The sequence below is a fragment of the Myzus persicae genome, unplaced genomic scaffold, assembly GCF_001856785.1.
Source record: "Myzus persicae strain clone G006 unplaced genomic scaffold, MPER_G0061.0, whole genome shotgun sequence".
NCBI classification, from domain to species: Eukaryota; Metazoa; Arthropoda; class Insecta; order Hemiptera; family Aphididae; genus Myzus; species Myzus persicae.
The window spans coordinates 744,221-757,418 of record NW_019104133.1 but is presented as its reverse complement, the minus strand read 5'-3'; the positions used below and the strand labels follow the sequence as shown (position 1 = coordinate 757,418).

The window sequence follows — 13,198 nt, the reverse complement described above, 5'->3', positions numbered from 1 at the left end:
ATATTATTAATGCGTTTATGTAACTACATACATAAATAATATACATACATTTTTTTTTTAAACTTTAGTTACAACAGTTCACAGTTTTAATATAAATCATTGGTTTGCCAATTGATGAACTTTTCAGTCTGTGCTTTGTTAAACGTATGCACGATGTCCCGCTAAATAAGCGAGGCCGCGAGGGCATTAAAAAAGACAAAAAGACAAGAGGAGAACTGTTTAAGATAATGTAACAAATAATATGAAGCAAAACGAAACAAGTAATTTAGTAATTACAATAACTGAATAACAGGCAAGAAAGATTGCAGGATAAATGTATTCTCTGCTGTCTTAGATAAATTGATTGCCGAACTTGCATTTCATGCACGCTTATCTTTAATATTTTTGAACTGCTATTATAAAGACTTATGAGGGACCTTGTATTTAATGTTAAAATCTTAGTTATAGACATTTTTTATCGATATTTAAAATTAATAGAAAAAAAAACCTAACAAATTCGAAAATTTAGAATGTCATTAAATAGTTCAAAAAGCTAAACAAATTTTGAAAATTATATTATGTACCTATAGGAAATTCTATAACATTCAGTCAACATTTTGTATCTAAAATTATTAGTGTTGGCCAGCGATATTTTTTTAATAATCGATTTAAATTTTTACACAATTACAACAAGTTACATTTTACATAATTTAGTTTATTGTACGTAGCTCTGTCACGTGTCACATGCAAACAAAATCTATTTGTGCTGGCCCTAGAAGCGAGATACTTAAAGTGGTGTATCCAGAAATATTCAATACTAAGACAAATTGATATAATTGACAAAAATAAAAAATCATACATCATAACGAAACAAATATATTCCACACTTTTATATAAAATTATACTAAAAAAATTAATCTAATTAAATATCTGATATAATTCATATCAAACTTTTCACATATTCCTAAACATATATAAATGTACTGAAATCGAGCAATAGCAAAGCATTGCCGGGTCAGCAAGTATAATTATAAAATTATTAATTAATAACGAAATAAAATCATTACGAGGTCTCGCCGTGAGTTAACAACCGGCACTGAATTTAGATTAAATTGTTTTGTGTGTTGAACTATTTCTTTGAAATATATCACAATATGCTATAATTTATTATAGATGAAAGTAATAATAGTGAATATCCATCAACTTTATTGTTTGGAGCCGATATCGCGATATTTTCGATAATTATTTTTAGATAACGATATCAAAATTATTCGGAAAATACCCACGATATCGATATCGTTGGGACGTTGGCCAACACTAAAAATTATACCTTTTTGAATTACTAGAAGATAAGAAAATCGTTCAATGGGAAATTGGGCGAACATGAAATGTTGTAAAAATTTGAATTTCAAATGCTAATAAGACATTAAAATAATAATTTGACTTTCTTAATAAATATATAATCTTTTTTTTGTTGAAAGTAAAATCACTTAAGAGGAATCTTGTACCCAATATTTTTTCAATTGTTGGATATAAATATAAATTGCTTTATGAATTTCTAATATTACTTACAAATTTTTGTTTTTTATAAAATGTAGTCATAATAAAACATTTTAAATATTTTTATCGTAATAATTTTTAATTTATTGATTGACTTCATACATTTTTAATTTAATTTTCCAAAGCATAATATTTTTATGAGAATTTCAATATCATATAAAAATCGATTTTCGAACTAGTAGGTATAGTCATTGGCGTGCGCATGGGAGGGACAGGGTGGGCAGCTGCCCGTCCTACGAGCTAAACTTTTTCAAATATAAGGTAATATAAATAATAATACAATTTATAATGAAATATAATTGTATTAATCCACAATATAAATCTATTATATCTTGAATCATGACTGATATTCAAAATTTATCTTTAAGATTACAATAATAATTGACAAGGACTTTCCTCCCACATCTAGTAGAGTTTGCTTTTGTCTATGAAGGTAGTTAATCGTTAATTAGTTAAGTTTTACTAATAACTTATAAGTAAGGTATTTAAATTTTTATAATCTGTACATTAATAGTAGGTCAGTATTTTGCTGAGCACTCGTGTGCCATACACTTATTCAAAATTCGGTAATTTATAAAAATAATCACATTGTGTGTATATATTTATACTCTATATCCATCACCCATGCGTATACATAATAACTAATAATATAGAGTTAATTTGGGTTTACTTAACCATAAATTGTATACATTTATAATGTCATAGTGTAGATATATACCTATATAATATGTCTACATGTATAACCTCATCTGATATTTGTATTTTACATGTTATATTCACATACTTTAACGTATAACCTATGTAAATAACTATCATTGTATTTAATATGTGTAATTCCCTCTAGCACATAAGTTAATCTTTACATTGTACAACATGCCAATAACCTTAGTTGTTGCGGCTTAAATTAATAAAAAAAAAAAATATGTCTACATAAAATATATACATCATAATATCATATTATAGAAGTTTATATTTATATTATACTTTTACCGATGATTTTCGTTCTATTGTAGTAGTAATTACTAATTTCTATTAATAATAATATTTCTCAGCGTCAGCGCTTTGTTCTAAAACGTAATATATTTGTTTGTTAAATTTAAACAAAAATTAAACTGATGACTAAAAAATTAAATGTACGTGGGAGTAGTGGTGGTCAAATGGTTTATGTCACGAGGGGGGGGGGCTGATTTTTTTATTGGTACCGTTTTGTACCTATAAATAAGTTATTATGAATATTTAAAAAAAGGTCATAGGGGATCTATCCCCATCACCCTCCCACCACCCGTTTGACCATCACTTTGTGGGACTACACTTTCAATCTCTCCACACAAGAACGTATATAATAAATACCATTCGGTATGTAAGAATCATATAATGGGTATAGATGTCCTAAAGACGTCCAATATTTTTGCGGTCCAAAATGTTTGTACGGTTCGCTTTGTATTTAGGTAGGTTCACGTCTGGTATTTGACGGACCTATTATTGCAGTGATTACTGACGACGTTGATCTCGTGTTGGCCGTTGGCCCGTTAAAATCGAGTGTAATTGGCGTAGGACGCGGCGAACGGATTTGTTTTTTCCTGTGTGTCGTTTTGAAATATTTCCCGGCGAGGATCAAAAACAAAAACAACGCCTATACATATACCGCCTCTGCAGTGACCATATATATATATATACCACTGGTACCTAATTGATATATATGTATGTATTACAAACGCGCGGTTGTAGGGTGCAGCTCGTGAGTTGTAAAATCCATTGCGGCGGGTGCAGTAAATTCGTATGTATTTAAACTAACAAAAATAGCATACCTTCAGCAGCTGCAGCATCCGGATGGAGAACGGTACTATAGGTACTATTATACGTATGGTCTCGAATATTTTTTTATACAATACGCCTATACGCAATATTAGATTGCGACGACGGCGTAGGAGTGACACTCCCGAGTCGGCCGGAGCCGGAATGAGATTTATACGGGCAAATCCGAGGGGAGAACCGAAAAAAGCGTCTCCCGGCCGAACCGGTTGTATGTACAAGCGTATATTTTTTATAAATATAATTTTAAATATTATTATTTTATTAGGTATGCATACTGTCGTGCCGCACTCACGACCACGCGCCACCACCAAAACGACGACGACGATGACGACGGTCCGCCGTCTACGAAACGCGATGAGCTAATATCGACGACTGACGATAAAAAGTGAGGTCGCCAAGCACGCGGTCGCAGATGTTGCGTGGACCGGCGGCGGCGGTGGCGTGCTAACTCTCCCACGACGCGGCCTATGTACGGTTCGGAGATGCGTGCGCGCTCGGCGGTGACCGTTAATGTAATAATAATATATGATATTATATGCATTAATTAATGAATAATTCGGCAGTGTCTAAACGAAAATTTCACGATTTGGAAACGTCAATATAATTATCCACAACAATATGAAACATTTGAATGAAGGCGATGATTACAATTATTACTGCGTCCGCACACCGTTTTGTGTCTCTACGTCTTTATTAATATATTGTGTTATGTTAAAAGCAAACTTTTGTACTAGTATTATAGGTATTGCAATTAATAAACCTAATAAAATAAGTATAGTGTCTATGACAAAAAAACAATATAAGTACAGTACGAATATACGATATTTAAATATTAAAACCATTTTTCAAGAATGCACCTTGTCGGAAAAAATTAAACTATGCTAAGGTATTTAATTAACTCTCGTGACAAAATAATTAATATTATTATATTTTGTAGAATTTGTATAATTTTAAATTTGTGGTTCAGTGGGGTCCTAATATCGAGGATTGAAAAATATAAATATATGATGTGCATCGGCTTAACTAAGAGGGATAGGGTCTAAACTGCTAGAGAAAGGTTAGTTTCCACAAAAGGTTTAGTTCTAACCTGAAACCTAAATAAATGTCTTTATGGCTTTACAGAATGAACTATTTTTATTCAACCACGTGGTATATAATGTACGCCACTGTATATTATATTACATATAGTACACAATATTGAATAATATTTTTATCAATTTCGCCCCTTTTTTTTTAACTTCTAAATCATGTATTAAGCATGTGGTACAATACGCTGTGATGTACTATTTTTTAGACTATAACGTCCGCGTTTACTCAATAATATAAAAATATGCCATTCCCGAGGGCACACTTTTCCGATTTCGACCGTAGTCTGCATTTGTGAAACACGACAATCGACATAATGTTATCATGACAGATGTGCATACATTTTTTTTACTCTCTACGCTCTCTCTCTCTGTCTGCAGTTCGTCTGACTATCTCTATTTCTTCGTCGCCGTCACATTACAATATATTATATATACAATATACATATATATTATACCACTTACATTATATAAATATAACCATCGTTCGACTTTACCTTTCCCGCACCATAATAGGACGTATGCCTCTGCAAGGTCCGTGGCCGGTCTTCAATGACACCGCAGCTTAACGTGTACGGTTTTTGCGCGCCAATACAGTGTAATACAGTATAATATAATATTATTAATATTTAAGTTTATTGGCACGTGAAAAAATCACACACGATAACAATACACGCACTCGTTTACGCACGCTTGAGATACCGAAACGTCGTCGTCCGAAGAGATGATATTATTTTTGAGAAATAAAAACAGTACGACACGTGTGCGTGTACATTATTGTTCGTTACAAACGATATTTGGAATATTTTGAAACCTCACATTATCGTCTTATTATAATATATTACAGTATTATCACTGACGTCGTGATGATAATACAATACACAATATTGTGATATTGCGACGACGGAAACCGCAGACGTACTACTGTAATGAAATCGAAACCGGTGCGACTGGCAGTTATTGCGAGCACGAATTCGTACGGTGTCGGCGTAACCCGTGTGTTGCCGTTCGGGCGAGCCAAGGTCGAGGCGGCCGAGTTGTTTGGAATCGCGTGCACGTGGGGTTAAACGACACGCCGTGATGAGCACATGACGATACGCGACGATCGGAATTTTATTATTTTTTCACCCCGTTTTGGTAGGTATCCACCCCTGTATCCGCCTCCTCAGCCCCGAAAAAATCCATAATAATCCCGTGTGTTCTGTATACAGACACTGCATAATACTTTATGCCGTCATTTCTTGTTATTGTTCGCGGTAAGGAATTACAAATGAATACGCCCCGACTGTGGCTGTCGATGAATTTTTTCCCCCAATTCCTATTTCGGGATTTTTCAAATTATCAATTCCTAAGTACAAAAAAAAATAATACAGGTAGGTAGTATACTGCTGTTCCGATGGCTATTTTTTTTTGTGTATGTTATTGTGGGCTTGAATTAGGCTCAATATATTGTATTTTATTATATGGAATGAATTTTGCTCACCAGACGTCCAAAAGAAAGGAAAATAATATTATGTTAAACTGTAATTAATTTCTATTCAGAGTGGAAATTAACATTTTTTTAAAATAACTGTAATATTGTGTAGTAAATGATAGGTAGGTAGTCAATAATATTGAAAATACATGTGTATAATAATTAATAGGTAATAATCATGTGGTTACAAGTTGTATTAATACTCTAACCGCCTATTATTTTTTTTTTAAGTCAGCCAACTCAAATGTTTTAACAACGTAAAAACAAACGTTTGTTTTAAAAATAAAATCGAAGTACAAAAAACACAAATGGATGGGATGCAATAACTGAATAACGTACTGTACAGAACATGATAGAATTGGAAAAGAGTATTATTGATGGCGTGACATGGGCAATGGTGTGCGCATACTCAGTTCTACCTACTCACGTTCTACTCGATTTTTCAAATCCAAATAATCCTACGAAAATCGTGTTATGTTAACCCTTCTTTCTGCTCCGCCCGTTTGGACATTCATTACGCGACAGATGTATTAATCGCGCTTAATAATAATAATAATAATAATAATAATAATAATAATATAAACACCGGACGTGCACGTGGACACTCGCCAACACGCCGGGTGTGCACGTCTAGACTCTCTGCTGTCACGACTTACGAATAATATTATTGTTGTGTTTGTATTAATCATGTGTTAGAATAATATATAGTTTAAGTATTTTTACACAGCGCGTGACAATTTCCAACGTTCACGATTTGACGCGTTTTTCGGCCACGAACACATTATATTTTTTACGACTCGTCTTACCTATATAATACGCATATAGAAATTAGAAGCCGATTTTTATGAGTTTATACGTAGGGTACGGCGGACACTGCGTCAGGCGTACAGTACTTTCAGGTGTTTTCAATCTACGGTTTTCATTTCAGTCACTGCTTTCTAAGTACCTTCGGTAATAACTAATATTATTCTGTAATTATTAAAATCGTTGTCCGACATGCCTACATAGCCCATATAGGTACCAATTGGATATCCGTTGCAAAAGCTCTAACAGGTACCTATATCGGTTTGCGCCGAGTCATTGGTCCGGGTTTTCTCCGTAATTATCTCATCGGACATCGGCCGTCGTCGACTGGTTTGGTCGGATATTACGATTTTGATACTTTTACCCGTGCCCTCGTATTATATAGGTACACCTACTACGAACGTCTTGTTCGGTATAATTGTATTATCATACACGAAATAGTTTGATAAGTTCTGCAGTGGGTAATCGCAAAAAATAAAAGTGAAATAAATAATTAGCAAAAGTGAAAGAAGTTTAAAGAGCATAATATTTTATAATAGCACGAGATTCGTATGTCGTGTAGGAAAATCGATATTAGTTTCAACTTCTATAGATACTAACCAGCGTATTAAAAACCCGAGACGAGTATATTTTAACGCTTAACGAAAAATATTACTATAGTCTATAATTATTTTAAAGCGAGGTACCTACATTATTTTTAACACATTATTTCTTACTGCTAACGAGACTCAATTACATTATAGTGATAGTTTAATAAAAGATAACGATAGGTTCATAAACTAATTTTGAAGTTTGATCTATACTATGATTCCAATATAATATAAAGTATATATCTTTATACAATCAGTCTGCAATAATATTTTGTATAATGTATTAGGTATATAAGTATATTCTTTCAAGGATCCGAGGTTAACTACTGGATATTACATAGACATACTAAAAAAAAAGTTAATTTAATTCAGTTAGCTTATAAATTATAATATGTATTAAGTCACGTCATCTCAAATACGTATGCCATTTATTCGGTTAATCAATTTAGTGACATCAAAATTATTAGTCAAAATAAAAAATTGAAGGAACTCGTGTAAAAGTATGATTTTTAAGTAGTTATTGAATCTATTAACTTTCATTTTATTTAGTTATTATACTTGTCTTTTGCTTATAGTTTGTTTATTCAATATTTATTTGGTAATTATTGTTCAATCTAAAATTGAATATTAAACATGCAATACGCATTATTGTATATTACATGTAAATACAATATGATGTATATACAATTTAACTCGCTGTTCGACATATGTTTTCAGAAAATCGAATGTAAAACTTCATCCCTGAATATAACTTGTAATTTATTATAATGTGTGTGTTATTGTAGTGTAATTAACTTTATTTATTATACCTTTTATTATACTGCTTTATAAATTATAGTACTTTAGTAAGAACTTTTGGAGAAAAAAACTGATTGTATGAAAAGATTAACGTAATTAGATTAGATAATATAGTGTTTTAGTATTTATAAGAAATATGACTTATTTTATTCACGCATAATTATTCTGAATGTTATGAATGAGTGTTATAACGTCTGTACAATTTAAACAGACATTTTTCGTTGAAAAATATAAATAGGTGTACCTATATTAGGTAAATAAAACGCATTTAAAGCAACTAAAATTGAAGTGGTGTTTTCATATTTTATTCAAAGAACAAAACAAATATTAATACTAATAATGACTAATGAGTAATCTGTAATACTAATTGATTTACTGGTTTTTACATTTATTGTAATCTCTTAAAACTGTATCGAGTTGTTTTACTCACCATATATAATATTATATAGGTGCATTTTATGACTCAGATAATTTTTAAGAATCAAATTATGAAACACCTACGCTCGTTTTAGTATATTAAGTAACAGGTAACGTTTCTCGCACCCTGAAAGATTTACAATTTAACACTAAATAATGAAAATATTAAGCATGTAGAATATTTGCATTAAATTAACATAAAAATTACAATTAAAGAGTGGGTATCAAAAATAATAAAGTATTATTTGTATAAAAATCTTGGTGCAAAGTCATCAACATTATTCGTGGCGTGTATACTCCATATTATACTGTAATAATACGGTATATTATTATAAAATATATATATACATAGATCCACATAATAATAAATGAAATTGTTCACTAATTTGTCTTGTCTACTTGCTAACAAATATTTATTTATACGGCCATGAGGAATAAATAATAATATAATGCAGTAATATAGTCAAAAAACACGTTATTTTTGTCAGATGGAGTTTTTATATGAACATTTGTTTTGGAATAAAACATTATTGTCCATTACTCAAGGGATGCATAGACCCAACTTTTAAGTCATGGATCATGGTGATTTTTACTAGAAATTATTTTAAACTCAAGTGTGAATTTTAATTAAAAAAATAGGGACTCCTAAATATGAATAAGATATGTTCGGCTCTATCACCGGATGGCATTTCTCCTCATACATTTCAGGTTATAATTATTGAACATATTCTATCATCATGTATATTATTCCTATTATGCCATTTCTAAGCACATTATATTGTTAATTTTAGAAATAGCTGTAAAAGAAAATGTAGGTAATACCTATATTGATTTATGCAGTATTTTAACAATATATCGAGTAAAATATTTTATATAAAAAAGCAAATTGTATTGAAAAATAGTTTTGTAACAGGAAAAAAAACTTTATTGATTACTGTGGCTTTTACTATTTAGGACTTTGTTGGTCGTGTAATACTGTAATATATACGTTATACAAGTATACAACTTCAAATATATGAAATAACAGAACACGACTTTGCTGTAAGACACGTGAAAACCTTGACAGTTATGATAATGTTTCAAGGACTACGCGAATATTATGATATCCAATATTGCTGCAAGCCAACAAAAAACACAAGGACCTTTGAAGACATTTTTTTTTTCATAAAATAATATTGTACATGTTTTTCTTATCTACCTAATTGAAATTCTTAACTATATATGAAATAAATCTTGTACGATGAATTCTCGTGATGGTTTAAATTATTGATAATATTATGAATGATAAGTACTTAATTTATTATTGTATGTAGTAAATAAATACTTGTTACTGTCGACTGCAGTGCTCGATTGGCAAATGCCCATGATCGTGAGGAGGGGGCGGTCGGACGGAACTCTTCTAACATTTTATTATAATTTACAAATTTCCCTAAACTGCTTGGGTTTAGTTCAACCATATCACGAGATGCTAATTTAATTCAAGTCTAGGCGCTGCTTGTAAGGTAAAATTAGGTGGGTTAAACAAAGAATAACGATTTTAGTTAATTTGTTGTAATCCAAAATATTTTCTAGGGAATTTTAAACTTTTAACATACATATTATTATTATACTCGTATTATACACAATAATATTTTCAAATACAATGTTTTTGCATTTTTGGGAAAAATTGATTCTACACTTCTACTTATACCGTCTAATAATAAAAATAATATTAATAATAATACTTAATTACTTTAATAGCAATATAAAATACATATATCATAATAAATATACTTAGTTATATATGCTGACAGACCGTCTTCACTAAGAATCGTTTTTCGTAAACACAATGATTTATCATTGGATTTAAATTTAACACGTACATTACAATTTACGGTTACTTAATGAATGACAAGGTATACTCGACACTTTCTGTACATATAATAGAATATAGACGCACCGCATCACGCACCCTGGCACCCATCGTTAAATATGTAAAAAGTCTTGACTGTGACATTTTTTTATCAAAATAAAAGTTTGATTTTGTAAGACGAAAATACGGCAGTGACGTTGCGTCAAAAGTCTATATAGGCACAAAGCGTTTGACGCGAGACAGTTCAGAAAAATACATATGTCTTCAGTTATTCGTGTCTTAACCCTCGATTGATGTTGCATCCAGACGTCCGAGGAATCCATTTAATTTAAAAACTATTTAAAAACTTATCAAGTTAGTATAATTAAAGCTGCACTATAATCCGGCATTTACAACATTTTTTTTCTTTTTAATTACTAACACGAGATCATTCTCAATGTGGAGAACTCAGAGGCGCCTTGATGACAAACTGTACATTTAGATTATCTTTTAAATATCAGTTAAAAAAATGCAATGCATCTCTCTTTATCTGTTAGTAAAGTAATTTATTATTTTAAAAAAGACAGCAAAAAATTAAAGAGTGAATAGTTGAAGACTTCGAGAGTGGTGAGTCGCGAGTATCATAATATAATATATATTATATTTTAATACAATACTCACGTTTAAATGCGTTTACCAGTTTACCTATATAGATGCATAACCTATTACTGTAGTTTTACATTTTAACTGGAAATAAGTTCATTTAATGGTTAATAATGTCATAAAATACAATAGTAAAAATAATAATTGCTTCTTTTGGGTCATTAAAGAACAGGGTACGTACACAAGCCAACGACATAAAATAATCAACCAACTTAAATCATTTATGTCCACAATGCACACTATAATGTTATATACCTGCTCCTATCCAGATACGTTTCAGCAAATATACTCTTGCTATTACGCAAGTGGCCATAATATCATATGAATAAACAATAATATATATATAAGTTCTTATTTTTGCCAAAACTATGTGAAAGTTTGAAAACAAAACAATTAAACTTTATAGCTAGATATTATTATACAGTATTAAAAAAAAAAAAATGATAACAATATTATACATACTCGTATAGTCGTATATGATACATTGTACTGGGTTTTATGCGTTTCGTCCTTCGCCGCAAGCTTACGTAGCAGACTTGTGCACTACACTGCAGGACGACCCGGTTGACAGAACCGTGTCGGCGTAGCTCATATCGCAATAGAAATATCTGTGACACTGAGTCCGAGCGGCAGGAAAAACGAAAAAAGTTCGGGAAACGGCAATAATAACCAAAAAATAACGAAGAAAATCAATATTGTACCGATAGCTCCCATGCATTTATGGTGCCTACCTATATGTTAGATGGTTGTCTAAACATGATATGTTAAGTAATTTCGTTATTTATAACCGATCATACTAATGATTTTTTTTTGTTTTATAAGTAATATCTTTATAATAGCTTACAGCTCACTACACCGATTGCCATAATATAATTAACGCACGGTCGTCAGTAGCATATTTAGGACTCGCTGCCCTGGGTACACATTTTCGTCATCCCCCTCGACCGGTTCTCATGTAATATATTATGATGTTTAAAACAATTTAATTTACCTATTTTATGATGTGTTAATGTTAAATCGTATACGAACTATAATACTTAATGAGCATTAGAAGAATTTTGAGACCATAGGTCTTATACCGTATGAGAAGAAAAATAAATATAACAAGTATCAGTATGACAGTATGTTCTATAATTATTATACCAATGTATTTATATTGAATATTTAAAAAACATACATAGGTAGTATAAACTATAAACTATTTATTGAGTAATTATGATAATATGTAATATTTTATTTATTTAAATATAAAATAAAATAAACTCGAATAAGCTAAATTAGATTTTTTCGATATGCTTTTGTTCATATATTTCGTCAACACTTAGGCCCATATGCATAGTCATTTTATGTGTCACATAAGACATAGTTATGTGACACATAATTTCTTTTAACAATTTTCTCTTGCACAGTGATATTTATGTATTACATAGGCCATAAACAAACACATAAAGTTATGCGCTAAAATTCCGCCACCTAAGTCTTAAGTGATACATAAATTTGTTATTTTTACGTGCTATCAATATTTTTCATGCTCAAAATATAAATTTTAAAAAGTTGTTTAAAAATATAGTAGTATGGACGATTTTTATAACTTTGTGAATTATGTAGAAATGGTTGATGAATATTTCGATGAATTTGATGTTGAACGAATTCCAAGAAGGTATATTCGTAATATTGAAGATCCGTTTGAAAAATATAATGACAACACATTTTTCAAACGTTATCGATTTCCAAAACTAATTGTCATGGATCAGTTATTAAATTTATTAGGTATTAACTATGCCAATAATCGAGGATTGCCTATACCTCCCATTCTACAGTTATTGACAACATTACGATTTTATGCAACAGCAAACTTTCAAGTGAAATACCACCTAATTTTAATTTGTAAAAATTATTTAAGACATGTTACTTTTAATTTATAGACTGTCTGTGGAGACTTGAGAGGCATTGACCAGAGTACTGTGTCTAGAATTATTAAAAGAGTTTCCCATGAGATTGCTAGTCGTTTTAGGGACCATGTAAAGTTTCCTCAAACTGAAGCTGAATGGTCAGTCATTAGACAACAGTTTTTCGAAATAGCTGGAATGCCAGGTGTAGGAGGATGTATTGATTGTACGCATATAAGAATACAAAATCCAGGTGGTATAAATGGAGAAGTATTCAGGAATCGTAAAGGATG

The 13,198-nt window shown here is 30.8% G+C and overlaps 3 protein-coding genes across 4 annotated transcripts in view; 2 read left to right on the top strand and 1 right to left on the bottom strand.

The window, feature by feature from the left end:
- Positions 1–5,361, bottom strand: part of LOC111039089 (katanin p60 ATPase-containing subunit A-like 1) — a 20,530-nt gene extending 15,169 nt beyond the window's left edge. The window contains exon 1 of one of the 2 annotated variants that reach the window (XM_022322404.1): positions 4,937–5,361. The gene's annotated coding sequence lies outside the window, so the exon portion shown is untranslated. Of the gene's footprint in view, positions 1–3,347; positions 3,682–4,936 lie in introns of those variants that run through there. The other variant, XM_022322405.1, reaches the window with a different exon arrangement.
- Positions 5,362–12,360: 6,999 nt separating this feature from the next.
- On the top strand, positions 12,361–12,960 carry LOC111039109. The gene has a single exon (XM_022322433.1). The coding sequence runs from the start codon at positions 12,591–12,593 to the stop codon at positions 12,939–12,941; it is 351 nt and encodes a 116-aa protein (XP_022178125.1). The 5' UTR covers positions 12,361–12,590; the 3' UTR covers positions 12,942–12,960.
- LOC111039079 (putative nuclease HARBI1) overlaps positions 12,948–13,198 on the top strand; it is a gene marked incomplete at its 5' end in the record, with an annotated part of 1,924 nt that continues 1,673 nt past the window's right edge. Inside the window, one exon of the mRNA XM_022322391.1 lies at positions 12,948–13,188. Coding sequence (XP_022178083.1) covers positions 12,948–13,188 — 241 coding nt within the window. The remainder of the gene's footprint in view (positions 13,189–13,198) is intronic.

Excerpts from the sequence above, each read along its gene's own strand:
- LOC111039109 (XM_022322433.1), top strand. The coding sequence starts at position 12,591 with ATGGACGATTTTTATAACTTTGTGAATTATGTAGAAATGGTTGATGAA.